The 25,751-nt window shown below is 48.2% G+C and overlaps 9 protein-coding genes and 1 long non-coding RNA gene across 21 annotated transcripts; 3 read left to right on the forward strand and 7 right to left on the reverse strand.

Moving 5' to 3' along the window:
* Positions 1–9: 9 nt before the first annotated feature.
* On the reverse strand, positions 10–8,686 carry LOC136187428 (SANT and BTB domain regulator of class switch recombination-like). Of its 9 annotated transcripts, none has more exons than XM_065975023.1 (25): positions 8,528–8,686; positions 8,187–8,467; positions 8,108–8,138; positions 7,877–7,997; positions 7,615–7,818; positions 7,409–7,562; positions 7,293–7,358; positions 7,107–7,241; positions 6,784–6,828; positions 6,654–6,731; positions 6,409–6,595; positions 6,162–6,340; positions 6,043–6,112; positions 5,849–5,975; positions 5,730–5,797; positions 5,614–5,657; positions 5,494–5,561; positions 5,342–5,439; positions 5,199–5,272; positions 2,116–5,103; positions 1,803–2,023; positions 1,542–1,662; positions 1,278–1,487; positions 605–1,224; positions 10–557 (listed from the first exon to the last, which is right to left on the reverse strand). In XM_065975023.1, the coding sequence occupies exons 1-20, from the start codon at positions 8,678–8,680 to the stop codon at positions 5,058–5,060; spliced, it is 2,229 nt and encodes a 742-aa protein (XP_065831095.1). In that variant the 5' UTR covers positions 8,681–8,686; the 3' UTR covers positions 10–557; positions 605–1,224; positions 1,278–1,487; positions 1,542–1,662; positions 1,803–2,023; positions 2,116–5,057. The 9 variants fall into 9 exon arrangements, with proteins under 9 accessions (XP_065831095.1, XP_065831091.1, XP_065831090.1 ...); XM_065975019.1 differs by having other exon boundaries at positions 2,116–2,467; positions 2,835–5,103; positions 5,342–5,561; XM_065975018.1 differs by having other exon boundaries at positions 2,116–2,467; positions 2,732–5,103; positions 5,342–5,561.
* On the forward strand, positions 15–3,396 carry LOC136187439 (periodic tryptophan protein 1 homolog). The gene is given in 17 exon segments (XM_065975039.1): positions 15–137; positions 194–251; positions 254–522; positions 579–669; positions 725–838; positions 902–1,026; positions 1,083–1,141; positions 1,205–1,301; positions 1,352–1,413; positions 1,468–1,501; positions 1,557–1,634; positions 1,696–1,786; positions 1,836–1,915; positions 1,979–2,020; positions 2,079–2,184; positions 2,238–2,266; positions 2,327–3,396. Coding segments are annotated over 17 exon segments (1,581 nt in total). The 5' UTR covers positions 15–80; the 3' UTR covers positions 2,516–3,396.
* Positions 5,153–8,091, forward strand: LOC136187450 (uncharacterized). Of its 3 annotated transcripts, XR_010669905.1 has the most exons (6): positions 5,154–5,304; positions 5,356–5,837; positions 5,896–7,400; positions 7,467–7,572; positions 7,624–7,854; positions 7,914–8,091. It is a non-coding gene; the product is annotated as an uncharacterized lncRNA (long non-coding RNA). The 3 variants fall into 3 exon arrangements; XR_010669904.1 differs by having other exon boundaries at positions 5,153–5,304; positions 5,896–7,572; XR_010669906.1 differs by having other exon boundaries at positions 5,153–5,301; positions 5,896–7,572.
* A 24-nt stretch (positions 8,687–8,710) lies between the features above and the next one.
* On the forward strand, positions 8,711–10,714 carry LOC136187435 (glutathione hydrolase 1 proenzyme-like). Its single transcript, XM_065975034.1, has 2 exons — positions 8,711–8,766; positions 8,822–10,714. The coding sequence occupies exons 1-2, from the start codon at positions 8,763–8,765 to the stop codon at positions 10,609–10,611; spliced, it is 1,794 nt and encodes a 597-aa protein (XP_065831106.1). The 5' UTR covers positions 8,711–8,762; the 3' UTR covers positions 10,612–10,714.
* A 1,921-nt stretch (positions 10,715–12,635) lies between these two features.
* Positions 12,636–13,071, reverse strand: LOC136187449 (DNA-directed RNA polymerases I, II, and III subunit RPABC5). Its single transcript, XM_065975049.1, has 2 exons — positions 12,977–13,071; positions 12,636–12,893 (listed from the first exon to the last, which is right to left on the reverse strand). The coding sequence occupies exons 1-2, from the start codon at positions 13,069–13,071 to the stop codon at positions 12,782–12,784; spliced, it is 207 nt and encodes a 68-aa protein (XP_065831121.1). The 3' UTR covers positions 12,636–12,781.
* Positions 13,072–13,101: 30 nt separating this feature from the next.
* Positions 13,102–14,640, reverse strand: LOC136187441 (arylsulfatase A-like). The gene has a single exon (XM_065975041.1). The coding sequence runs from the start codon at positions 14,638–14,640 to the stop codon at positions 13,177–13,179; it is 1,464 nt and encodes a 487-aa protein (XP_065831113.1). The 3' UTR covers positions 13,102–13,176.
* A 93-nt stretch (positions 14,641–14,733) lies between these two features.
* Positions 14,734–16,561, reverse strand: LOC136187444 (T-box-containing protein TBX6L-like). The gene is made up of 5 exons (XM_065975044.1): positions 16,257–16,561; positions 15,931–16,201; positions 15,618–15,767; positions 15,293–15,423; positions 14,734–15,232 (listed from the first exon to the last, which is right to left on the reverse strand). Exons 1-5 carry the CDS (start codon positions 16,523–16,525, stop codon positions 14,881–14,883), a joined length of 1,173 nt encoding a protein of 390 aa, XP_065831116.1. The 5' UTR covers positions 16,526–16,561; the 3' UTR covers positions 14,734–14,880.
* Positions 16,562–17,169: 608 nt separating this feature from the next.
* On the reverse strand, positions 17,170–20,182 carry LOC136187430 (oxysterol-binding protein 1-like). Its single transcript, XM_065975027.1, has 10 exons — positions 20,039–20,182; positions 19,768–19,988; positions 19,391–19,632; positions 18,971–19,333; positions 18,781–18,912; positions 18,484–18,732; positions 18,189–18,413; positions 18,044–18,139; positions 17,815–17,987; positions 17,170–17,681 (listed from the first exon to the last, which is right to left on the reverse strand). The coding sequence occupies exons 1-10, from the start codon at positions 20,146–20,148 to the stop codon at positions 17,291–17,293; spliced, it is 2,202 nt and encodes a 733-aa protein (XP_065831099.1). The 5' UTR covers positions 20,149–20,182; the 3' UTR covers positions 17,170–17,290.
* A 6-nt stretch (positions 20,183–20,188) lies between these two features.
* Positions 20,189–23,448, reverse strand: LOC136187440 (synaptic vesicle 2-related protein-like). Its single transcript, XM_065975040.1, has 15 exons — positions 23,318–23,448; positions 23,149–23,252; positions 22,995–23,093; positions 22,873–22,944; positions 22,697–22,821; positions 22,574–22,637; positions 22,382–22,522; positions 22,111–22,320; positions 21,861–22,056; positions 21,704–21,805; positions 21,525–21,639; positions 21,389–21,470; positions 21,247–21,336; positions 21,070–21,183; positions 20,189–21,015 (listed from the first exon to the last, which is right to left on the reverse strand). Exons 1-15 carry the CDS (start codon positions 23,337–23,339, stop codon positions 20,968–20,970), a joined length of 1,584 nt encoding a protein of 527 aa, XP_065831112.1. The 5' UTR covers positions 23,340–23,448; the 3' UTR covers positions 20,189–20,967.
* On the reverse strand, positions 23,377–25,747 carry LOC136187438 (synaptic vesicle 2-related protein-like). 2 transcript variants are annotated; one of them, XM_065975038.1, is made up of 15 exons: positions 25,715–25,747; positions 25,561–25,661; positions 25,411–25,509; positions 25,290–25,361; positions 25,117–25,241; positions 25,002–25,065; positions 24,819–24,950; positions 24,545–24,769; positions 24,301–24,493; positions 24,150–24,251; positions 24,031–24,098; positions 23,859–23,940; positions 23,717–23,806; positions 23,547–23,660; positions 23,377–23,494 (listed from the first exon to the last, which is right to left on the reverse strand). In XM_065975038.1, the coding sequence occupies exons 1-14, from the start codon at positions 25,737–25,739 to the stop codon at positions 23,569–23,571; spliced, it is 1,470 nt and encodes a 489-aa protein (XP_065831110.1). In that variant the 5' UTR covers positions 25,740–25,747; the 3' UTR covers positions 23,377–23,494; positions 23,547–23,568. The 2 variants fall into 2 exon arrangements, with proteins under 2 accessions (XP_065831110.1, XP_065831109.1); XM_065975037.1 differs by having other exon boundaries at positions 23,984–24,098.
* Between the last annotated feature and the right edge of the window lie 4 nt (positions 25,748–25,751).

A 25,751-nucleotide genomic window follows, 5' to 3' on the forward strand; every position in this document is an offset into this window, starting at 1 on the left:
CTTACGCCCTTACGATTTTGAATTTGTTATGCCGATACACTAATAACTGCGCACTTTCACGCGACACTACGCGCAGAAAAATGATTTCCTGTCTTGCCTGGGTTCGAAAAGGAATAGCGAAAGCGAATCCCGAGAAGGTATTTTACAGAAGGCCTGGTCTTCTTTTTCCGCTCACTAGAAATGCGCGCGTCAGGTCGTTCCGTCGTCCGACGACGTAAAGCGAATCGTCGAAGAAGCACGAAGAAATCTCGAGTGAGTCGTCACGATCGCGAGAAACGCGGGCTGACAGAAACAAATCGTTGCAGTGGAATCGTCGAGCAAACGAAAACCGACTCGGAATGCATGGAAATCGACGACGGCGACAAGGATGTCGATATTGAGAAGATCTACGAAATGGACGACTACGACGACGACGAAAACGAAACGATCGCAGTCGGCGGAGGCGTTCAAGTGTCCGAAATGAGCGATCTCGCCTGCTACGCGTCAAACGACGACGATCCTTACGTGACAGTCAAAGAGGATGTAAGGGAGAGTGGACACGGGCAGTTTGCAGCGATCTAAAAAGATTGTTACACAAGATTGAAGACGAGGACGAATCGATTACGTCTGGCGACAATCTCATTGTAGCTGGTCGAGCAGATGGCGACATGAGTACACTGGATGTCTTTGGTAACGCTCCCGAGTCCTAGAGAAAGATAAATGAAAGCTTTTCCTTCCGATTTAGTGTACAATGACGAAGAGAGCAGTTTGTTTGCTCATCATACGATACTCTTATCGTCGTTTCCTCTCGCCGTTGAATGGATGGATTTTGATCCGCGTTCGGGCGAGAGCGATAAAGGTGGGAGAGAGGGAGGACAGTAAGGAGAAGGAGGATGTGCTTTTTTATTGTTCGGGGTTCTAGCGAATTATGTCGCTGTGGGGACCATGGAGCCCGAAATCGGCGTCTGGAATCTGGACGTCGTCGAAAGTCTCGAGCCCGTCTTCACGTTGGGGTCCAAAGGTCGAAATTCCAAGTCGAGAAAAAAGGTGATGATGGGTTTTGAGTCAGAGGCGATTGGTGTGGCGAACGACTATTTTCGTAGAAGCCATCTGGCGGGCACAATGATGCTGTTATGGCTTTGTCCTGGAGTCAGATAACGAGGTGATCTGACTTTCCTTCTCCCCATCTCCTCGGGGACTTGTCGGTTCATTGTCCACGTGGCAGGAAAGTGCTAGCTAGTGGATCTGCAGACAAGACAATACGTCTATGGGATATGGCCAGGGGGAACAACACTCACTGTATAACAGACCACGAGGATAAGGTGACAGCGCTTTGTCTTTCACGCACGGCTTTATACGTTCGTTTTACAAGGTTCAAACGCTAGCTTGGCATCCTCATCTTGCTCATACTCTGCTCTCCGGATCTTTTGATCGGTAGATTGTTTTTCTTTCTCTCTTCTTGATGATGCAATACTTCCTCCTTGGCAGATCTGTGCGATTGCACGACTCTAGGGATCCCACTGTGAGTTGGCGAAATAAGATAATCGATTTGATGTGTTTACTGGTGAGGTCTCTAGTCTAATTCCAAGTCGTGGACTCTGTGCGGACAGATCGAGAAAGTAGCTTGGGACGATTCGTCAGCAAACAACTTCCTGGTTAGGCCACCTGGCACGCTTCCAGCTTCTACTGAACTCAATTAATAAATGCACATTGAAGGCTTCGACCGACAATGGCTTTGTTTTTGGAATCGACATTCGTCGAACGGAACCCGTTTTTAGCTTTCAGGCCCACTCCGACGCAGTGACTGGTAATACGATACTGACCTTTGCCATATTTAACATCCTCTCTTGATTCAGCTTTATGCACAAGTTCCATTGTTCCTGGATGTCTTGTAACGGGATCCGATGACAGGACATTGAAAGTGTGGGATACTAAAGTATGATTTTTCGTAGTAAACTAAATTCGTATCTGCACCTGGCTTGACTCATTGACACCTTAGGGTGGCGAGCCGCTTCACCTCCTGACCAAAAAACTGAAAGTGGTACTAAAGGAAGCTCTTTTTAGATGTGCAAATGCAATTCTCTTGTCTTCTAATCAAGGGACCAATTCTCTGCGCGGCGATGGCTCCGGATATACCTTTTGTGGTTGCCACCGGCGGTCAGAAGGAATCGCTCAGAGTGGTCACCCCTCCCGAATTGGCTACAGGCAAGTCCCCGCCGCAGTCTAAACTTTGACTGACTGACTTATCTGGTCTTCAGCTCGCGAACATTTTGAAGGGAGGCTCTCGGTATGTGGACAGCTCCCCCGCCAGGAATGGTCTTCCAAGTCGAAAGCTTCCTGTTTTTAGATTCCTGTTCCAGCTATTGATACGTGCGCTGATTCAACATGTGAATCAGAAGAAATGTTTTCTTCCGGTGGTTATGCCCCACCCGATGTCAGAACCGCCTCCTCCCTCCGACGCGATCGCTCTGCGAAACCGAAGGGCAAGCTAAAAGGAAAGAAGAGAGTTCTTAGTGTAAAAGCATCTCGTAAATGACCTGTAAGATCGATGAGATCATGTCTGTTTATGGAATAAAGTCAAGGGTTATTGTGAAACGACGCTATACGAAGATGTACAAATGACTTCCGTTGAGTCGCGTGCAGTAGGGTGGGGCCCACATCTCAGAAGGTTCTTTCTCGATGCGATTGACTCATCGCGACGAAAATAACGCGTCATTCTACTATACCTTTTGTCCACCGAACCTTACTTTACCTTAGGTACCCACGGCAATTAAGTTGGGGTTTCCCGTACACGTCATCCAACAGGACACGAGTATAAAATCAGCTGCCCGAAGCAGACTTCCTCATTTGCTCACCAATGATTGGAGAAGCATCCTTTCGAATCGAAGAGTGTCATCAGCGATCGGGAGAAATCGGCTCGATACACGAGGCGCGTGTCAGAACGTCTCACTCGGAGATTTCCACGAACGCACTCCCCCCTCGGCTCGCTCCCCCTCCGCTGGCAATAGGGGACGCGGCTAATCACCAGCAACAGACCCACGCCGATAACAGCGTGGAACTGCGCAGAACAATCGCCCGCGAACTCGTACGGTGCGTCGAACGGTTCGAAGAGGAGAGGGACGTTCGGTATCTCGATATAATGACAGCGAGTCAACGGGTGATATCGAAGATGAGTCAGTGCGTTGGGGTACTCAGCTGTTGCTTCCGACCGAATAAAGTCTGCCGCGATTACCTGACAAAGGTTGGACTTCGCTTCGCGGCAGCTCTCCTTCCTTTCAATAACGACGAAATGATCTAAAAGAACCGAACCAAAGAACGAACTATATATCATTATCAGTGCCTTATTGTATAAGTAGCCGTTGCCTTTTTTTTTTTGTACAGAGATCTTTGTATAAACAGATGTGTATATTGAGTTTAGAGAGCGTCCATCCTCTCTCGTTCCAATGCTCAAACCGACCTACCGCGGATTCGCGCCAACTTTTTGTCCCACGACCCACCCACCTATAATGCGAACCGCAAAGACAACCTACGCAAACAATTCCCTCAGCAGGCGGGAGTTTAATATTGAATCAATTAATGCGTCAAACAGTCCGATGACTCTTCCGTTCGAGCGCGAAACGACACTTTCGGTGCCAATAAAGACACTTTAGCGGTCTAGAACGCGACAAACGGGTGCCCATATTGTCCGCGAGCGTGGGCGGAAGTGGCGTGACTCACGAGCACACGCGTCCATCCCGAACCGAACGCGCCCGTGCAACGGGTCCTCCGACTACGGTCGCGTTTCAATATACCAACTTTTAGTTCGGCTTCCCCGAGGACTCGTACAAGTGCAGCACCTGCTTTCACTTATTAAGCAGACCACACACGTGAGAGGGCGGAGCACTCGATGCTACTCCTCTCCCACACCGTTGTAAGGAACGCGAAAACGTGCGCCAAGAAAGCATGCTGTACCCCACTACTTTAAAAATCAAAAGTAAAACCGGCCTATTTCGATTCGGGATGGTGCAACGGGGATAACAAAGCAAAGGGATCAAGACTTGCACGGGCAAGTACTAAGGGACTTCCCCCATCTGTAACATAATAGGCCTGCCTACACACTCTCTGCGTCATACATTACGCAGCAACCAGACGAGTAACAACGCTTCAGCCTCGCTCGTCAAAAAAAATGCTTCAAAGTCGACGCCAACGCGGCACGTCTCTCAGCCTCGACTTACGCGATATCAGCAATCTCACCGCCGTCGACGACGCGATTCGACCGCGCAGCTCGAGCCTAAGCGTCCCGCGCGCCGCGGCGCGCTACGACGACCTCTCTCCGTGCAGCGCCGTCGCCGAACGGCTGAGCGACATCGGATCGCTAATCGACTCCGAATTGACGCGATCAGGCTCGTCGACGAACATATCGTTCGACGCCCAATCGATCGCGTCGATTGCCGTTCGACGAACGTTTCGTCGACGGTTTCGGAGCATTTTTAGACGTTTGTTTCGGTGGATTATTCCTACGGTTACGACGGCCGCCGTCGGCGACGATGCCATTGTCGGAAGACCGAACGACGGCTGATGACTGCGTACTTTGCCTATCTGTTGTACACATCACTGTACATATCTCTCTATCTATTCTAGAATGACTAAGCGAATGATGTACATACATAGAGTATTCCGAGCGTTTCTTTTGTAGACGTCTTAGGGTTCAGTATTTGACAGGCAAATTATCGAGAGTTACAGTATGTTAGAATTGAGATCAAATCCGAAATAAAGCTTTCTTTTTTTTGCGACTCGGAACTGTGTCGGAGAAGGGTGGGGGTACAGTAGTTGGGATTCGCGCCAAATCTCACGTGCCTGCAGGACACGTCGTTCGGCGCGGGTGGCCGTCTGCGGGTGTGGTTTTCTCAATACAATAAGGAGATCAGATCGCGATTGTTTGCACGTGCGCAAACATGGTACTGTACGCACGTGAATGAGCGAAACGAGTCCACTCGCACTGTGCGTGATAGGCTATGTACACGAACGTTTTGGGGACGCATGACGCATACAAGGGATGGCGCGGGGCCAAGAGATGGTTCGTTCCGCTGTCCGGGGACTTAGGGGAGACGAGCGGGGGCGGTGTCATTTTTTGGCGCCCTACGTCTAGCAACGAAAACAATGAGTTAGCGCGCCAGCTAATGCACGAGGGAGGGGAGGGAAAGGCAAGGGTTGCTCAGAGCCAAACCGCAGACACCCACCTGGATTTTGAGCCCACATTCAGCGCTCTCCACTTGTCTTCCAAATAGGAAAAGATTCCTCCAGGGTACTGAGACTGAGGAAAGGAACATAAGAAAAAAAGGAGTGGTCGTTTCATTTATTTTTATCTAAGACGGCTATCAACCTCTTTATTCTTAGTTCGGTCTGGCTGCTGCCCTGAGGGAGGATGATCGGAACAGGAAGAGGCGAGGGAGACAATCAGGTTCCTAAACATCCTTCTTTCTGCGTTCAAGACCACGGCAATATTGACCCCCAAAACAGGCGAGCTTCTTTTACCGTTTTCCCTTTGGCTGTCGACGTTCCATCGGGTTGACTTCGACACGTTCCACACGCCAGACTTTAATCTAATCAACGAAAAGAAATGCACTTAGTTAGAACTCGGAGAGACTGACCGACTTAGACTGTTTAGACGAAGACCGACAAGACCGTCGCTCTTGCTTCTGCATAATAGTGGAACGAATGCATCCTCTGTTTATTCGTGCATCCGCAGATCAAATAACCCATTGATCTACCTCGTTATTCTTTTCCAGCCGACTTTTCCCACCCATTCTAGACAGACTTTGTCGCGGATTCGACACTACTGCGAAGGAAGTGAGGAAGGAACGTCTCGATTTGATTTAGTAAGCGTTACTTTCTTCTTCCTCTTCTTGACCGAAATCTTCGTCCGTTTCTGAAAAGTTGAACGAGTCGCGACTGTAACAGCGCACGATTGAGACGGCGCGAGAAGAGCGCGACTCGAGAAGCGCTTGACTTGCCTTCTGATCAAATGACAAACGTTATTATTACACAGAGGGGAAGGAGTCATCGAACTGTGCACGGGGTAACCTCGTCAATTCCGCACGCCTCTTCGTCTTGCCTGAAAATATTGAGAGCGGACGAGTCGGGACGAGGTCTGCTAAGAGAAAAGATATATGCAAATATCGCTCTTTGTTCTTCTCCTTTGCCTTGATGAAGGGCGTTGAGGATCCGGTGACGGGAGGCAAATCGAATCCCTGTATGAAAGCACTTCCTTGAGGATAGACGAAGCGTCAGCAGTTGTCAAGGACGACGAGTTAGACGACGAAGAACGAGACGACGACGACGACGACGACGACGTGACGACGTGATCGCGAAACGCGCAGCCCTTCGTCGACGATGGGAGGGTACAGTAAGTGACGAGAAAAAGAGATTTTCATGCATTCGTCCTCTGACCTCTTGGTTTTCCCACGCGTCAAATCGAACCGCTTGCCTGCCGCAGCACGGGTAGTAGCCAATTGTGGGATGACTGACGTCGTCGAAAACGGATTCCTCTGGATGGTAAGCACAGCGTGCGTAGTCGCCGCAGGAAAACGTCTGGCCGCAGCAAACGCAGTTGAGATGATTGACGAGAGACCAAACCCTAATAAAGACGAGACCCCCTCTCGTCGATTTGCACTAATGATGACGTAGCGCTTTGCCTCCAGTAGATTTGTCGCCAGTTCATTCCTTCTTCTCTCAATGAGACCATATAATCGTTGACGTCCCAAGAAGTGTTCCTCGAGAAGAAAGGATAATGCGAGACGATGACGAGATTTGGCGCGTCTCTACCTTTCGTGACAATAGAGCAGAACACCCCTTCGGCCAACTGTCAAACTAAAGCAATGAAAAGCCATTCAGAGTCACAGACGCATTCAAGGGTCGGAGACTATGGGACACTATGTAAACAGGGGCGGCTATCTAAGTACAATCAACGTTGTCTTTGATCAGATCTCCCCTGCCTCTATGGCATTTTTCGCGTCGAAATTACGTGGTATCATGCAATCACCCCGTCTCGTTCCTCAATGAAGAAAACGACGATGTCAAGGGTTAGATGGTATAAATAATGACCATCTATCCTTTCCACGCTTTTGAAGTCCCCTGTGTCTTCTTACCTGCTTGTTGTGCACTTGATTTTCCATTGTAATTCCCGTGTGAGCAATTTTCTACATTTTCTGCATTGAAACAGCGTGCTTGCGAGCCCGTCGTCCGCTCGAAACAATTCCAAGAGCTTTTTAAAATAAAATTTGCTACGCACATAGAATATAAAATGAAAACCAATCAGGTCTTAGCTTTCAAACCTTTTTAATTTGTCTCTCCTATCCTTCATGGCTTCTAACTCGGAGTGAGAAAACAGTCCAGCCAGCCTTTTCAAGAAAAGACGACGTTACAAAAAACGAAATAGAGAAGTGCGTACCTAGCTATAAGACCGTCTCTTATGCACGTCATATTGCCTGGTGTACCAACAACCGCAGATATGTTCTTGTGAATGAAATTGATGCACTTATCAACTAGAACGTCCATTCTGAGAAAATCCGACGAAATCAGAATAGAAACGGAATTATTAGCATCTGAAAACATGTACGTGTGACTCTACACTTCCTATCATTTGAGAAGTCTGACCAATTTTAGGTTCCTTGATAACGTTTCCCTCGTCGTCAAGAAGACCTCGCTTGACGTAGCGCATCAGCGTCTCAAAGACATTGATGTCGCAATGAACGGCTATTTCAGTGGGACCCTTTTCATTCCGCTCCGATGGCAGGTATTCAACAAAGTAGCGCATTTCGCGAAGCAGAAGGTCTCGGGAACACTGAAATTCCCGATGCACTAAGAGAAAGGGAGACGACGTCGACGCGAGAAGAGGTACAGTCAAATGTGTACGTACAATTCTTCGGTCCATCGCTAACGTGAATTATTACAAGGTGCTCTTCTGGAGTGTCTCTTCTAGAGCTGTCAGCTGATAATGATGACAATGTTCCTGTGACACTGGGAGAGCTGGCAACCAGCTGAAGAATCAAAGAAGTCAATTAATAAATAATAATGTTGTCGCGTTTAAATAAACGCAGTTTTTAATTCAATTTAAATTTAAATTCAATTTTACTTATTGTCTACGCACCTGAGATGACGGTCTCTGAGTCAAGGTAAGTCTGAAATAACGCCATTGAAAAATTGTCAGAGTTGTCATTCTCAAGTACTTTGTTTTTTCCTCTTCTTCCTCCTCTCCTCGCACTAAGTCGTCCTTTCCAATCGATCTCGACGACGATTGAGCGTCGATCGGCGCGCCTCCTCCTCCTCCTCCTCCTCCTCCTCCTTCGTGAAGCATCGACTTGACGTATCGCGTCAAGTGTCTCCTCGACTGCGATTGGGCAGAGGCAAAGGGACGACCCTGGGCGGACAAACCGTCGACGCCTATCAGTCGAGCGCCGCCCGACGGGCCGTCCGCGTCGGCGAGAAGCTCTTCCCATCTCAGCGCGCACTGGAAGAAACGCCAGCTTGCGTACAAGTCAATGCGCTGGGGACGTCTCGCGATCGCGACCTGCTTTGCTGTTGTGCCTGGAATGAGACGGGCTACGGCTTCCCAGTTCTTTGGCTCCATTCGGACGAATTCTGTGGAGTTCATGAACGTCCGTAGCATCAAGTCTAATGTGACGGCACGCGTTGCAGACGAGCGAGAGCGAATCGTCGTCATTTTGATTTAGAAAGACCCGGATGTTATTTTTATTGGGATATCGAACACCGTGGACCCTCTACCGGCCCCTCTAAATAGCCTAATGAGTGAAATTTATATTGCTGTGCGCACCTGACAGGTGTCACGTGCTAACATTTTTAGGTGCTACGTTTCAGGTCATGGAAATCGACGACCAACCACTCGTTGTTCCGACAAAAAGGATCCGATTCTCGGCAACAAAACGATATCTTGTGCTTCTTTTGGTTGTTCTTGTGCTCGGTGCAATAACACTCTCCATAGCACTGCCTCTCTGTCTCACTGGCACCAAGAAATCAACGTCGCCGAGCAACGAAGGCCAGTATGCTCATGCTGCCGTCGCTGCAGACTCGGCTCTGTGCTCAACACTAGGACGAAGAGCGATGCAAGAATTGGGCGGAAACGCAGTCGACGCCGCCGTTGCTACGACACTCTGCCTCGGCGTCGTTCACCCGCAATCGTCGGGAATCGGCGGCGGCGGCTTCCTAGTCATTTACAATCGTTCCACCGGCCAAGCAGAATCGTTCAATTTTCGCGAAGCGGCGCCAACGGGCGCCTACGAAATGATGCTACTCGATCAAAACGAGAAGCCGGGCGTGGTCGTGGGAGTGCCGGGTGAGGTGAAAATGTTAGAAGAGATATGGCAAAAATACGGCCAAGCCGATTGGAAGAGTCTTTTCGACATGGCCGCCGAAGTTGCTGATGGCTTCGAGGTGAACTCGCCTTTGGCGTCGGCAATTGCGTCAGTGAAGGAAAAACTCGACGAGGATCCACGATTCAGCTCGCTGAAGGATCTTGTCGCGCCGGACGGTGTCTATCTTCGAGAAGGCGACACGATGAAGCGACCGCTTCTAGCACAGACTCTTCGAGCCATCGGTGCAAGCGGCAGCTCTGACATATTCTATAAAAGTGATTGGACGTCGACAATGGTGCAAGAGATCAATGAGCTCGGCGGAGGATTCACCTACGACGATTTTGCTTTGTACGAAACGCCGAGCGGTTCAGCACTGCAAGGTGAATTTATGGACATGACTGTATATGGAATGAAACCACCGGCGAGCGGCGTCGTCCATCAGTTGATGTTGAATATTCTCTCGGGGTACGATATGACAGCTGACGATTTTGGCTTGTTGTCCTATCAACGCACAATCGAAACGTTCAAATTTGCGTACGGGCAAAGAAATAAACTAGGCGATCCCGTTTTTGAACCTGACGTAGAGGACCTCGTCGACGTAATGATGAATCCGGCCACTGCCAATGAAATGCGAGCCAAGATCATGGACGACGCTACGTTTCCACCAGAGTATTACGAAGGAAACTATAGTCTTCCCGACGAGCACGGAACGACTCATTTTTCCGTCATAGATTCTGATGGGAATGCTGTTGCCCTGACGACGACTGTCAACACGTATTTTGGTAGCAAGATTCATTCGCCGACACTCGGTTTGATTTACAATGACGAAATGAGAGACTTTTCTACGCCAAATACGACAGACGTTTGGGATCTTCCGCCTAATCCTCGAAATTTTGTCAAACCTGGAAAGCGACCTCTGTCGTCTACTTGTCCATCCGTTCTTGTCGACAGTAATGGTGACGTTGCCATGGCTATTGGTGCCGCTGGCGGAAGTCGAATAACCCCGGCCGTCGCTTTGGCAGTCACAAAGTTCTACATATTTCAGAAGACGCTATTAGAATCAATTGATCCACCGAGGCCCCACCATCAGCTGATACCAAACGTCGTTTTTATTGAAAACAGTTTTCCTGATGAATATGCGGATGGCTTGAGAGACATTGGACATCAGGTGAATCTGACGTCCAGCGGCGCTGTCGTTCAAGGCATCGTGCGAGATCCGAATACTAAAGAGCTGACCGCTGTCTGTGACATTCGCAAAGATGGAGAGCCGGACGGCTTTTAGCTTAGGCTCGAACAGGGAACTGTCTATCACCTTTTAGTCTTGTTATTTTACTCACATGTGCTTGCTTGATCCGATCACTGATTCAGACAGATGCATTGAGGTCCTGAACAGCGGTCCTTGATCTTCTCTTAGATTCTGCAATCTTAACATGAAGAAAGGGATGACCAGTTCGACACTAAAACAGTTACACCAACAGCAGCAACTAACAAATGCATAGTATAAAGTTTCTGCGCGGGCCAGGTGCAGTGATACAAAAAAAAAAAACCAATGAGAAGCAAAATATCAAGGAATGTTCAACGTCGCAGTCAATGTGTATAACCCTGTGTTATTTTGAGCACCATAGACTGCCATGTGCCAAACAGATGTAGGAGTGAGCTTAGATAGGTCAGTGACCACGCAGACACGAGACCGATTTTGGAATTTTTCAGTTGCAAACTGCTTAGATTGTCCTCTAAAACTTTCAGTTTTGTTTGAGGAATGACAGGCAAAATCAGTCATATTAGGCTGATGCATGAACTGGGTATACAGATCTGGTGTTTCTGCATAAGGAAACACCGGGTCACTGTGATTAGCCATCACAGTCATAACCAAAGAGCTTCCCTTTGGTAAAGGGTGTTTCTGGCTCACGTTTAGATTAAAAAAATAGTAGTTCCAATATCCTTCCCAAACAAAGCCGTCAACTGTTTGTCCACTCTTCAGAGTCGTGATCCTTGACTGACAATAGTTGCCTTGATAATTGCCGTAATCACACGTGCAATACCGGTAGGGCCAGCCACTAACGCAGTGCCCATGGGGGGTTGAACAGAAACTGTAGCAACCGTGAGGCAATGGCTGGTCTCTGACTACCGAAATAAGAAAAGCAACAGCTAGCAGCGCCAACAGTCGTGCTGTCTCCATGCTGGCAAGGCTAAAATAGTTGACGCAAGAGCTCGCAAGAGCTATTTACTCAAACAGACGACGCAAGAGCTCGCAAGAGCTGCTTACCCACACAAACGCGCACGCTAAGTAACGAGCAAAGAGCCGGAAGGGACACCTTGCATTGAATTTTGCTGACCAAGGATCTTGCACGTATTCGTTCGCTTTTCGCGTCCAAATCGCGACCGAACGATTCTAAAATGGCTTAGAATTACTTCGTGATCTGTTTCGTGCGTTTGTTCGTCGTAGGACGCGCTTCGAAGCGTATTCAACCGTCTTGCGTATTCTCTTGCATCAGACAATGATGTCATACACTGATGTCATTTTCTGTTAGCTCCTCCTCCGTTCACCATTTCTTCGCGTATAGAAACCGAATCGCAACAAAATTTCATTCGAAACGTTAGTAGAATCCAATTTTGAGTCGATTCGCATTGGTTTCTAGTTCGAAACGACTCGCATTTTCGTGCTGTAAAGCTGCGGCACAAATCAGGCCCCGCCTCTCCGAGTATAAATAGCCAACTTGTACATCAACAATCAGAGTTCTCAGAGCTAGGATAGAAGGGAGCAGGTAACTCTCCCCAAGGTGTGACCATTATAGCCCGGTGGCTGGTCAATTTCCTCACTTGACAAGGGCATGGATTGCCTTCCTAGCAATGACGAGAGCAAGGCATTCTGATATCGGATAAACCTCCATAGCACCGTCTTCTGTGTGGTTTGATATCGGGTGTCGAGTTTTTACTTTTTAAAAAGGTTCTCCAAGTCAAAAGAACGCATTTTTTTGCCTTCTGGCGGTCAAACAACGCGTTTTTGAACTTGTAGCAGCCACGTGGCCAAGGAGGGGGCCTCACTTCAGTCCAAACTCGCTACCATCCATCTTGAGCTCTTTCTCGCCATTGCGTGTAGCGCTAAAGTCAACTTGAAGGACGCGGAATCTTTTCCAATGACTAGACACAAGAGCCTCAGTTTTTTTGCCAGGAATACAGTAGGAGCCTCGTTACCCACACAGAGTCACAGACACGCACGCCAAGGATTGACGATCTTCTGTTAGTAAGAGCTAGAGATAGGCTAAGCACAACCAAGGCGAGAGCAGCCCCTGTGCCTGTGTATCATTAACGGAGATAGAACGTAGGTTTTATTAAATCGTGTTAATTAATCTACCTCACTGCCTACGATCGTACGACTAGACTACCCATACTGAGACACGGTCAAAGCATAAAACACGCTTCAACTAATAGTACGCTTAACGTTGCAATAGCTATGCCTTCTCGAGTGGCGCGTAGTTGAGCAGTTTCTCAATTAGATCGACGTGGGACAGCAGCATTCGTCTGCAGCAGTAGCGCTTTAGTCCGAGAGCGTCTAGAGCGTCTCTAAAGTGCGTACAATCGGTCGTTCAGCGACGAAGAACTCGGGGAAGGAAAGAAACGCGCTGGTTCCCCTTTCGGGACCTCACCCTTCCGAATATTCGGCCTGCAGGAGACCTAAGTAGTTTTCCCACTTGTTTCCGATCACTTTTCCGCACGTGAAACACCGAATTGGAATGATCATGGCGAACGAAGGAATCTGTACACGAGACCGTTCCCGTATAAAAAAATAAAGAAATAAAAAGCAGACAAAACGAAAAACGCACAAAAAAAAGTAAGCAAACCATTTTTAGTGGCCATTGCAGTAATTGCCTTGAACGTGAGCCTGCTCCATCAGTTTCTTAGCCATGGCAAGTTGCTCGGGATTTTTCGAGGACACATCATTATCTTCATGAAGATCTTCTGCAAGATTATAGAGCTCCACGTGTCCATTTCCGTTAACAAATTTAAGTGCCTTCCAATCGCCGAATCTCACCGCTTGACCCCACCCGCTCTTATCTTCATTGGGATGACAATATTCAAAATAATTGAAATCCGGTTGGGACTGCTCTTCTCCCATCAACGTCGGCAACAGAGAATATCCGTCAAGATTCGGCGGCAAATCACCATCTTTAACGCCAGCGAGAGCAGCAGCCGTCTGCAAGAAATCAAAGAAGCCCCATTGCTGATGCGTCACACCCGGCTTAGTCACGCCGGGCCAACGAATAAGCAATGGACTTCGAATGCCGCCCTCGTGCAAACTTCTCTTATATCCTTGCAAGGGACCAGAACTCTCAAAGAACCTATAATTGTGACCGCCCTCGTTGTGAGCCCCGTTGTCGCTTGCATAGAACACGACCGTGTCCTGATCTAATCCGGCTTCTTCGAGCTTCTTCAAAACGATTCCGACCTGCGCGTCTTGCCTCGTGATGACGGAGGCGAAGTCGCGTTCCACTTGAGGCCAATCCGTGTGACTGCTATAGGGCATTATGGCCTCGGGCACGGGCACGCCGGTCTCTGAATTCGATCCGACGCCGCCGGCGTGAGGAGTCGTGAAGGAGAGGAAGAGATAGAACGGCTGATCCTTATTCTCGGCAAACATGTCCAACCACTTCTCGGTCATATTGACAAAGAGATCCTGCGCCCAGACGCAATGCGTTGTCAAGGGCGTGCCGCACTTGGCAACCGACGCCTTTTCGTTTTGAGGTATCATGTCCTGAGCGTCTTGCAACCAAAGAAACGGCGGGTAATAATCGTGAGCGTTCTCCTGACTCGTGTATCCGTAGAAATGATCGAAGCCTTTCTCCAAGGGAAAGGCGACGGTTCCGTTGCCACCGAGACCCCATTTTCCTACCAACGCCGTCACGTATCCGGCTTTTTTAAGCACGTCGGCGACGGTGACGTCACTCTCGTTCAATATGGGTCCGTTTGAACGGACCGTGCAATGGCCCGTGTGTCTTCCCGTCATCAGCGTGCAGCGCGACGGTGCACATACCGGTGCACCGGCATAGGCGTCCGTAAAGCGCAAAGACTGAGCGGCAAGCTGATCGAGATGGGGCGTTTGGATGAGGCCGTGGCTGTTTGTGCCGTTCCCGTGCGGATATGTGCCCAGGTCGCCGTAGCCGAGATCGTCCGCGAGAATGAAGAGGATGTTGGGTCTGCGATCGGCCGTCGCAGCGGCAAGAGCACCGAGAAGCAGAAGACTACTCACCGCCTTCATTTTGTAACGCGCGCACAGTAGTTTTCTCACGTGTATGCATGGGAGTATGTGCATTCCTAACCAATAATTAATCAACTGCAAAATGAAAACGCGCGGTCAATATGTGGTATCATGTGGGGGAATGGCATCATGATCTATGTAGCCAAGTCCTCATGAATATTGTTTAATGCATCAACGCACAAACTTAATTGCGTTGAAACTTGTACCTCGGTTAGAAACGCAGATCCAAAAAAGAGCAGCACTGCTGCCAAACACGAAGTGAAAAATAAACACTGTCACATGCTCGGGTATAGGCTAATGCGCGCCGCGATCAAAACAAAAACAGGACGACGGCGGATAGCTTGGATTCTGCACCGACGGCAGAGCGTCAAACAAGGGCACTATCTTAGACGGAGACCATCTTCTCCGAGGCAGCACCCACGCATGTTCAGACCTTTCACCCCAATCGAAAGCAAATTGAACAGCAGCTCCCAGACTCATCGTTCCGTTGCCGGCGTCTTCGAGCGGTTTGGCCACCGCGGAGGTCGACGACGATCGACTTTCTGATAAAGGAGACAATTGTCCCTTGTTGCTGTCCTCGTCGTCAATAGAATCGTCTGCCTCGGATCTGGGACGTTTGGAGCTTTGACTAGCGTGTGCGATCCGCCTACCAAAACCATATTTCGTCATCATTAGATCAATTACGAATATCTTATCATCTTTGTACCTCTTCGTCTGTGGGCTGTCTCCTCCCGTCGTCGCGGTCGTCGTCGCCGCGCCGCGCTGGCGTTTCTCGTCCGTCGAGTTTTGTCTGAATCCTTTTGCGTATGGATTGTAATCTATTTTGAGTTGGGTCACCTGCGAAGAATGCAAGCAGGCGGTCAGATCAGAATCCGGACGTGATGTCATACGACGGCGAGTGGGGAATAAACAAGCCCTCGTCTAGAAAATTATCGCGCTTCGCGAATCTTTCCGAGAAGGGTTGTTGACGCCTCCACGTCGAGTCACGTGTCACGTGTGCGGTTCGAACGTCTAGCAGCGAACCTTCCTACCTTTTCGTTCTGATATGCAGTGACAGCTGTGAAGACGGTCTCCGGAAAGGCAAAGCTTAGTTTCGACACAGGCACGTGCTCGCCGTAGATTTCCTTCACCTCGACGCAATAGATGTGCGGCTGGTATTTGTGCATAGTGTTGAGAATGATCTACGCAAGAAAAACGATCACACCTCGAAGTAGACCCACACGTGCGCCAATTGGATCCGCGTTCCGCCCCACGCACTAATATTACAACCCCCCCGCGGCCCCCGCCTCGCTCTCCGCTAGGAAATTTTGCACAAAAAGAACGGATTTTGGCACCGTTTCTTACGTGATTTTGCTCGTCGCATAGATTATTGGTCAGTTTGAGTTCGTGAAACGAAACGGGCTTCGACATCCAATGAGACCCGAGCGACGGCGAGTCCGGATGAACGAACATTCGCCGCTGAGCGACTTGCGGAAAAGCGGCGCCCGCTTCGACCCACTCGTCGTTTTGAAATTTGTAACGACAATTGTCGGCGAGGAGAAAGTCGACGATTAGCAGATACTTCTTGTCCGGATCTAGGTCGATGACGTCGACTTTTAGAGCAGGAAACATGCGCCTGTCGCAGTCCTCAGTTTAGACGTTTACAACACGCAGTTTGATCGACATTTTACCTGCCTTTCTTCGTAATCACCATCTCGGTGCCTACGCTCTGAAATTTTTTCCACAGCTGTCCATTTTGAAGAGTTAGTCGAGGTCGAGTCGGTTTGTCGTCGTTCCGATAGTAGTGAGAACAGAACGTGGCTCGCGTGGATGCCACGGGCGGCCCGCGCTTCGCATAATCCGATTCACTGTCGTCGCCGTCCTTTTTCGAGAGCAGGGAGGCGATTGAAAAGGCTTGGGCTCGACGAGAGAGCGACGACGTCGACGAAGAAGCGGCCATCGTTTTCACCTCGAGCGATCACAAGTCTACTGGCCTGGCGGGGACTAATGTTTGGGCTTTTGCATTCGTGAGCTGTCAAATGTGGGCGGTTACGTAGTGCGCTCGAAAGATAAACAGGAAACGATCGAGCTGCAACCACATACTGTAGAAACGGCTGCTTGTTTGTGTGACCGAGATTAGCGACAGATTGCGTGCGTGGTCGTCAATTTGTCACTCATGAGATATTGCCCCCACAAACTGGCCCAAGAGGTGCTAAACGCATGACGCTGCTCGTCTGTCTGCTGTCGATTCAAATTTCTCTTGCGAGCGAGAGCGATGAACGTAGCGGAAGCTGCGGTTACCAAGGCGAAGAGTTCTCGCGTCCGCGTGGTTCTGATTCGAAGGCTGAGGAGCGGTGATCGATTGCAGTCACTAAATGCTTCGTCGTATTTTGCACTCGTTTGGCATTTATCATGCAGGGGGGGCGTTGTCGCTATAAACAGACTCGGACTTGGTAAATTCCTGTCTAGTTCTAGCGCGGTCGCGTGTAGAAATGCGTTGGAGTGCGAATCCCTCCTCCTTTCTCCGGGATTCATTTTCGCGCCGACATGGCAACGGACTATTGTGCCGTTCGGAGGTTGAGAAGGATGCGAAAACTTATCAGATAACTCGACGCTTCATATATGCCCTATCGGATCGAGTGGTATCGCGACAGCTAATATGAACCCCAAATCAGAAGCTACCAACTAAGCACACACAATGAGCAAAAAAATGACCGAGGTGGACCTACGAGAAAATAGTCGGAACACAACTCCAATCTCTGTTCTTTTTCGCTTCCCAATAGCCACCCTTGTAGACGTACGTCATGGTATTTGTCAATGGGTCCATTTCCTTTTGGAACCACGTCGCTTTCCATCCCGAATCCGAGCCCAAATCGGGTTTTCCGCGATTGCCGGCCGCTTCCCATTCGTGAGCGAGACGCACTTCGCGTTCGCGACGCCGCTTTCGCTGCTTCTCTTCCAATTCGTACTTTTTCGCGTTCGCCGAATCGTAGTCGCCCTCTTCCATCATTCGCTGGTCAGGACGAAATCTCGAATCCGTGGGAGAGACGCCCTCTTCCATTTCGTTCAGCGAACAACTGAAATCGGTGAACTCGTACATGGCTTCGGCACCAGGCCTGAAAGATAAAGATAGAGACTATCTTTTGGTTGGACTTCTCTGGTATTGAGAGGCCCCAGCTATTAGCACACCCATTTGCAAGGCGAATTCCTCACAAATCAGTGGCACTTTTTTTTTAGGCGATGTCTTACTTGCGAGGTTCTCTTGCCCAGGCGACGACGGGCTCCTCCGTTGCGTATGTCGCCTTTTTCGCGCTAGCTCCAATTGACTCGCTTTTGATTTTTGCAAATCGAATCTGCGTGTCCCACGTGCCTGATATGGTATAACGAGGCTCTTTCTGAGCGTTGTATACCACTCCAGTTACCTTTGAATAAAAAGAAATCAATACCGCCTAATCTCTCCAACTCCGCTATTTCTCACTCGATTTGGCTCTTCCTTTGAAAAGTAGCTGTAGGCATAAAATTTCATATAGCACGTTTCTCCCGTAGAATGATTCACAATCTCAAACTCTCCGGGCTTAGAAAAAGTACTATTAGTACCCAGTACTCCACAAAAAATGCCTCACCTGATCGATATACAATTTTCCGAAAATAATATTGTGCACGGTCGGAGTGACTCCCCGCCTATACGCGTAGTGGTGTCCGGATCGATGAAAAACGACGTGAGCGTAGCCTTGGGGAATGATTTGCAAGTACTGGCCGCGAAATCGACTTCCCATAGCAAAGTCTTGCCAAAAGAGCCACTCCTTGTGCTCGGCATGAAGAGCCGTCTCGGGCGGATGATGACCAACCTAAGAAAAAAAGGAAGGAAACGTCTCTAAGACGACGATGCTATGACATCTGCTCTCTCGATTGGCCCACCTGTTCGGCCAGTGCTCGAAATCCCCGCTTGCCTCCCGTGTCGTCGTACTCGAACGTTTCGCCGAGAAGGGAGTTGAACGGCTTGCTGAGACGAATGCCGGCGTTTGTGTGACCCGAAACGGAGAAGGCGGCGACGTAGGCCATTTGCTTGAGAGAGTCCTCGCATTGGGCCGCTTGATCGAGCACGGACGAGTATTCCAGATCTTCGACCATGCGCTGAGTGAAGGATATGGGCTCATTGATGTTCACCTAAGAGAATCTCTATCTCTTTCGAATAAGTTCTATTGCACTGCCTACTGGAAGAGGAATCTTTGAGAGATCTTTCCCAATGCAGTTCTTCATGAGACTCCACAGATTGAGTCGTCGATTTGGTCGCGGCGCTATGGCAGTCCGTCTCGTCTTAGGCAGACAAACGTCCTCGTTCGTCAACTATGCGCAGCAAAAGACCGTGCTTCTGCAATCGCCATACGCGTACGCGCGCACTCACCGTGAACGACGGAATCAAAGAAGACGTCGACGTCAACGACGACGGAGACGGAGAAGGCAAATAGAGTTCCGGTTTCAGTGTGGACGATTCGAGACGAGAAAAACTCAGCGTTTCTTCAGCGTCAAAGAAACTCTCCTTATCGTCGTCGTCATCGTCGTCATCGTCGTCGTCTTCCTCGACTTCGCCTTCCTGCTTGGCTACTTTACTTGCGCTTCGAGCCGCTTTCTTTTCCAATTGATGCTGCTGCCTCGCCAACGTCTCGACCGTCGTTTCGAGCTGCTTCCTTTGTTCTCTTTCCAAATCGAGAGTCGTTTGAAACTTTTCCTTAAAAGTGCTAGCCAGAGAAAGAAAATCTCGACAGAGCTAAATTAGAATAGAAGTGCAGTCAGTACTCAGAGTAACCGAGTTGGATGCACCTACGTTCATCACAGCATCAGCCGAGATTTTATACAAGGCCATCTTTTCTTGCACTGGTCTCATGACCGTCTCGCTGGCCCCATCCATGCTGACACACGCTCCGGTGACGCTCTGATGATGCTTTGCCATCAGGTCGTGATGTACTTTCATCTCGCGAAACGTCTGATTCAGCGTGCTCATGCCATCAGCAGCAGATCCATCGACGCCATCAGAGGCAGAAGATACTCCAGATAGGACAGAGCCATCTAGAAATAAGTAAACCGTGAGCCACTCACTATTATAAGAGTCACATCTAACGTCGACACGTAAAAGGGCTTATCTTGATCCTCATAGTTCTTGTGGGAAACTCTCGCTATTTGTCATTCAAACGGTGCTCTGACCTTGGGATTTTTGACTGACGGTTTTCGCCTTGTGCTTTTCCGCTTTCAACGCGCCTATCCACCTCTCCGCGTCGACGTCGCTCGACGCGCGAAGAAAATATGTTTGCGTGCCGCCGCTCGACGTGTTCGACACGACGAAATCGCGCGATCCGTGTCGCTCGACGGTCGCCATGAGTAGATTGATCGTTCCGCGACACGTATGAGCCATTTCGGCTTGGTTTCTACGACGCATTTTGCCGGCTATTCGAAAAAACGACGTCCAATTTCGTACCGATAGTAGGACAGGAGGCCGTTGGAAAGAACGAACCATCGTTTCTGATAGCCTCGAATGTAGTTCGTCCACTTGGCGAGCCATCCGCGATGTCCTTCGACAGACACCATACTACGTTTACGTTGATTTAAATACAATAACCACCACGTGTTATGTGCGGGTATGTATCTCATTAAAAAACGCGTTACGTCACGATTTCCTCTAAACTAGATAATGATGGCCGAGATTGTAATCTCTGATGATGGCCTGCTGTAAGCCATCATGTGATCCCGAACACCCTCAGTACAGTACGTGTATCATTGCCAGTCTTACCATATAAAAGTTCGATAGGTGAAAAGAAGCAAAAAATGCTTCGATTTGGTTGGTCATGCACTCCCACTATATTATAGAGTTACTTTGGCCTCGTTCCTCGTTCTTGTGGGAAAGTCTTTCAATTGAGCCTTTTTCTGGCCCTGATCATGTTCGCTTGTTTTTGTTTGGCGTGAATTTTCGTTCCGATCACATTCATTTCTTGCGAAGCGTAAAATTTCTTTCCGATCATTCGTGTTCAATCGTTGTTGAACGTGAATTTTCTTTCTGATCATGTTCGCCTGTTGCTGGGCCTCGCCTGTTGCTGGGCCTCGCCTGTTGCGGGGCCCTCAATTTTTTTGTTTTTTGTGTAAATTTTCGTTCCGATCACGTTCATTTTTTGCGGAGCGTAAAATTTCTTTCCGATCATTCGTGTTCAATCGTTGTTGAACGTGAATTTTCTTTCTGATCATGTTCGCCTGTTGCTGGGCCTCGCCTGTTGTGGGGGCCTCGCCTGTTGCGTCGCCTTAAACTAAAATAAAGCCAATTTATATTATGAATTGATGTATCTCTCAAACTAATCGCTCCCAAGGCTTCTATCATCGACACTTTATAGTAGGCACTTGCATTAGCACTTATATTCAATTAATTATTAGTCGTTTCTCTTCTGTTTTAGGTGCCAAAACGTCCTAAACCGCGGCGGCACATCAGTCACGTCACAGGAATGGGGAATTGGGACAAACCTTGAGCTCTCTATTTTTCGTTTCAATGGGAAGAAAGATAGCACAGATGCCAGCAAGTATGCACATTCCACCATATACCGCTTCGGCTCCGTGAACAGTCCGAATAATAAAAACCTAGGAGCAGCAAAAAAGTCTACCGGTATGATTGATAATGCACTTCGAGAGCATCGATCTTGCCTGAGCCACAAAAGGACTAATGAGGGCTCCGCATCGACCGACGGCGTTGCAAAATCCCACTCCTAGAGACCGGATCGCGGTTGGATAAACCTGCCAAAATTCCTTTGAAATCATTCAGTGTGATGTTCCTAACTACTACTACCTCAGGCGTGTACATGTAGACGGCTTGCAAAGCACCCGTAATCAACGAACGGACGACGAAGACGATTAGCATCATCAAGTACCTGTAAAACAGTACGTGCCACTAAAAGTAGTAAATTCAATCACAAGCGACCGACTTGTTGAGCGGACATATAAAAAGAAGAAAAATTGGCAAACCGCTTGCGATAAATTCCACTGCCAGAAGCTTCTTTCGACCCATTACTTTCGCTAGAAACACGGTCAGCAGCAGCCCTGTGGATGTATAGACGGGTGTCATATGGTACGTCATTGGCTCATTGTCGGCGATTCACTCTACCTGGCAATTCAGCAGCACTCGTCCAGAGAAATTGAAAATAATCATTCATTGTCAGCATTTCGCATTGACCTCCTAAAGTGACGTTTCGAAAATCCGCCGCATCTGGAAATAGCCATTGCATGCGCTCTCCGCATAGGCCCTTCTCCGAATATCTTACCAACTCCGCAAGGCCATAGAGTGCCGTCGCTTTTATTCTCCGCGTGCAAAACGTCAAAAAGGTCTAGTATTTCCGTCGTAAGTAGAACGATGCCGAAGTAGCCAAAAGTAGAACACATCCAGATGACGCACAACAAGACGGTCGTCACAGTCTGCTGACTCGTCGCAAATAAGTCTCTAAATGTACCACGGCGTACCTGTATCAAAATGTAACAGGGAAAGACAGTATAGGTTGTTCAGCTCCGGTTCACCTTCTCTGGACGAGGTTTTATCGCAATTAATTGATTCCCTTCTACGTCGCTGTCGTCGTCGTCGTCGTCGCCGCCATTCTTGTCTTGTTGTAAAACCAGTCGACCGACGGGCAACATCTTTCCATTGTTTTTAGCTACTTTAGCTAGAACTTCAGTCGCTTTCGCGGCTTTTCCTGATGTCAGCAAATAGTAAGGACTTTCTGGTACGAGCTAAAAGAGAACACGTTCGCATTGACTTCTGCAAAAGAAACACTCTAGATAATTAATTCACCAGGAAAAGAAGAAGAGAGAGGCCCACAACGACTGTCGCTACGCCATTCAACCAATACCACTTCAACTTCCACTTCAACTTAAAATGGGTAAATAAAATAGCTACGCCGACTTCAAAAAATATTCCAATTGCGTTGAACACCTAGAGAGCAAATAAAATTACGAAAATTATCCGCATCACAAAATCACACACGTGGACAAACATGAAGCACGCTGGTCGGTGTTTCGCTGGCAAAAGCTCCGAATAGAACGGCGTGCTGTATATTGACGAGAATAAATGCGAAAGCAATAAATTTCAAAAAGAGATTATTATTACGCCATCGGAGTTCCGGATACGGAGAGTCCGATTAGACCCCAGCTGACCAGTAGATAGGCGTAATTTTTTGCAAAGCAGCTGAACAATGTGGCCAAAAACAAGGCCACCATACAGAGAATTAGGCTCTAAAGCAATACATAATACAAGACGGACAGATCTAAGGACGCTATTCTGACCTTCTTTCTGCCATATTTATCTGACAGAGAACCCCAAATGGGCGAACCGCATATCATCCCACAAAACGCGACCTTGCAAATGGAGACGATCTCGGAAGGACGGATTTGAACAATTAACTGACTGTTGTAATAAAACACTCTTCCAACGCCGAAAAACTGAACTCGCATCGCACCTCCGGCGAGACAATAACGAGCAAGAAAATGATCACTGAGGCAACCGTCTGAGAACACGAAATGAATTGTTATTTGCAAGTTCTCTACTAGAAGCACACAAACCAAAACAAGGCCGGCGAAAAGCGTCGCTTTGACCTGGAACCAGCCAAAGCCACATTCGTTGATTGCATCCTCAACTGTGAAAGTTGCGGCAACAAGATGTTCTTCTACAAAGAAGTGCATAAGTGTGTATAGGCAACTAGACGGATGCACAAAGCCTTCTCAATCTCACCTAACACCTCGCCTTCTTCCATGAGAACGTCACACCACGTGATAATCAACACTCCCACATCAATGCTCAATTACCAGTAGATTTTTAAATACATGTATTGACAAGAGTATTCATTCAATAATTTATTCAATTAATAGTTAGTAGCTCTTTCCTATCTGTTTTAGGTGCCACTTTGTCCTGAAATACAAAAATTGCGTACACTTAGAAATATGGAAACGAGATGACGAACCTTAAGTTTCCTGTTCTTCGTTTCAACAGGAAGAAAAAGAGAGCATATGCCAGCAAGTATACAAAGTCCTCCAAACGTTGCCTCGGTTCCGCGGACAGTCTGGATAATAAGGACCTAGAAACACCCCAATTTCAATCTGCCTCTTAATTTAAGCGAGAATATAATCTTGCCTGGGCCAGAAAAGGACACGCAAGAGCACCAGCTCGACCAGCAGCGTTGCAAAATCCCACCCCCAGTGATCGAATTGCGGTTGGATAGACCTAAACGTCCAAGGTTAAATGTCGCCAATGCGTGTCCCTGTCATCATCTGACCTCTGAAGTGTACATGTAGACGGCTTGCAAGCTGCCGGTGATCAAGGAACGAATGATAAAAATGATGGACATCATTAGGTATCTGAGTACAATGGTAAATCAGGGAAGGTGAAGCGTTGACTAACTTGTTCAGTGGGCATATAAAGAGTAGGAAAAAAGACAGACCGCTTACAGTCAACTCCAAAGCTAGAAGTCTCTTTCGTCCCATATATTTTGCTAGAAGCAGAGTGATCACTAAACCTGCCAACACGCTATGCAATTCATCATTGAGCCACCATGCCGATGTCTAACCAGGCAGTTCCGCGCCACTCGTCCACAGAAACTGAAAATAATCGTTCATTGTCAGCACTTCGCACTGACCCTTCGAACTGATATTTCGAAAATCCGCTGCTCCTAGAACCAGAAGTAGAGTGCGTGCGGCTCATTATAAAAGAATCCCTACCAACTCCGCAAGGCCACACGGTTCCGTCCGTTTTATTCTCAGCATGCAAGACGTCAAGGAGATCGAGGCGTTCAGTTGTAAGCAGGACGCTGCCAAAATAGCCGAAGGAAGAACACAGCCAGATCAAGCTCAACAGAACGGTTGTTGCTGTTTGCTGAGACGTGGCGAATAAGTCTCTAAACCGTCCACGTTTCTATAAAATGACAACGCTTTTAACATCAATGGGATGAATTACATAGCTAACCTTTGATGGACGTGGGTCGCTTGCAATTAGTTCCTGAACATCAAAGTCCTCGCTGTAGTCCTCCTCGTCTGCGTCGAGGCTTATTGAGACTTTCGTTTCCTGTTGCAATACGAGCCGACCAATTGGTAATGTTTTCTTATTATCTTTAGCAAGTCTTTCTAAAACTGATTTTGCTTCCACATTCTTTCCTGACGTCAACAAGTAGTACGGACTTTCTGTTATCAACTAGAAGATATTATAGCACAGTTAACTGCAGTTTGCTATAACATCGTACCAAGAAAAGGAAAAAGTGAAGGCCTACAACAGCCGTCGCCACCCCATTCAACCAATGCCAGCTGAGCTTAAAGTAGGTTAGAACTAAAACGGCTGCTCCGACAACAAAACATATTCCCAGCACGAAGAGCACCTTTCAGAAACTGAATAAATTAGAGATTTGGCGGATTTTTAATGGCCATACGTGAATAAATAGAAAGGAGATTGTTCGCTGCTTTGCAGGCAAAAATTCCGAATAGAACGTCACGCTAATCAAAAAAAGGAACGTGAATATCAAAAGAACCCCTCCAAAAAATTACACAGAAGCTTCTCCGGATATCATAAATCCGAGCAACGCCCAGCTTGCCACCAGATACGAATAATTAAACGCAAAGCAGCCCATCAATACCGACAGAAACACGCACACTCCATTGATGAGCAGACACTGGCACAAACGTCATAGAAACATCTTGTACATACCTAGTTGCTAGACCTTTTTTCTGCCATATCTATCTGAGAGAGAACCCCAGATGCTGGACCCCACAAGCGTCCCAGAAAACGCTGCCTACGGATACTAGATGAGCCAATCTAAACAAAATGTCGTTAAAACGGACTGTTGTAATGAGACTCTCTTCCAAAGGGGTCAAATTCAGTTCGCATCGGGCTTCCGGCGAGACGACTATAAGCAAGAAAATCAAGACAGCATTCATTGCCTTTAAATAGACTAATCATTTGACAATTTCGTTGAGAGAGAAAGCACGCACCCAAAGGAGACCGACAAAAAGGGACACCTTGACCTGGAACCAACCAAAGCCGCACCTATTGACGGCTTCCTCGACAGTGAACGAGACACTGGTGAGTGGGTCTGTAATGATATGACGCTGGGAAGCAAGGACGTTCGTCAAACGACGCTCTTACCCGTGAAACGGTCTTCCACTTCCATAGTCACGACTCA

This window comes from Oscarella lobularis, chromosome 5 (genome assembly GCF_947507565.1).
Source record: "Oscarella lobularis chromosome 5, ooOscLobu1.1, whole genome shotgun sequence".
In the NCBI taxonomy this organism is placed as follows: Eukaryota; Metazoa; Porifera; class Homoscleromorpha; order Homosclerophorida; family Oscarellidae; genus Oscarella; species Oscarella lobularis.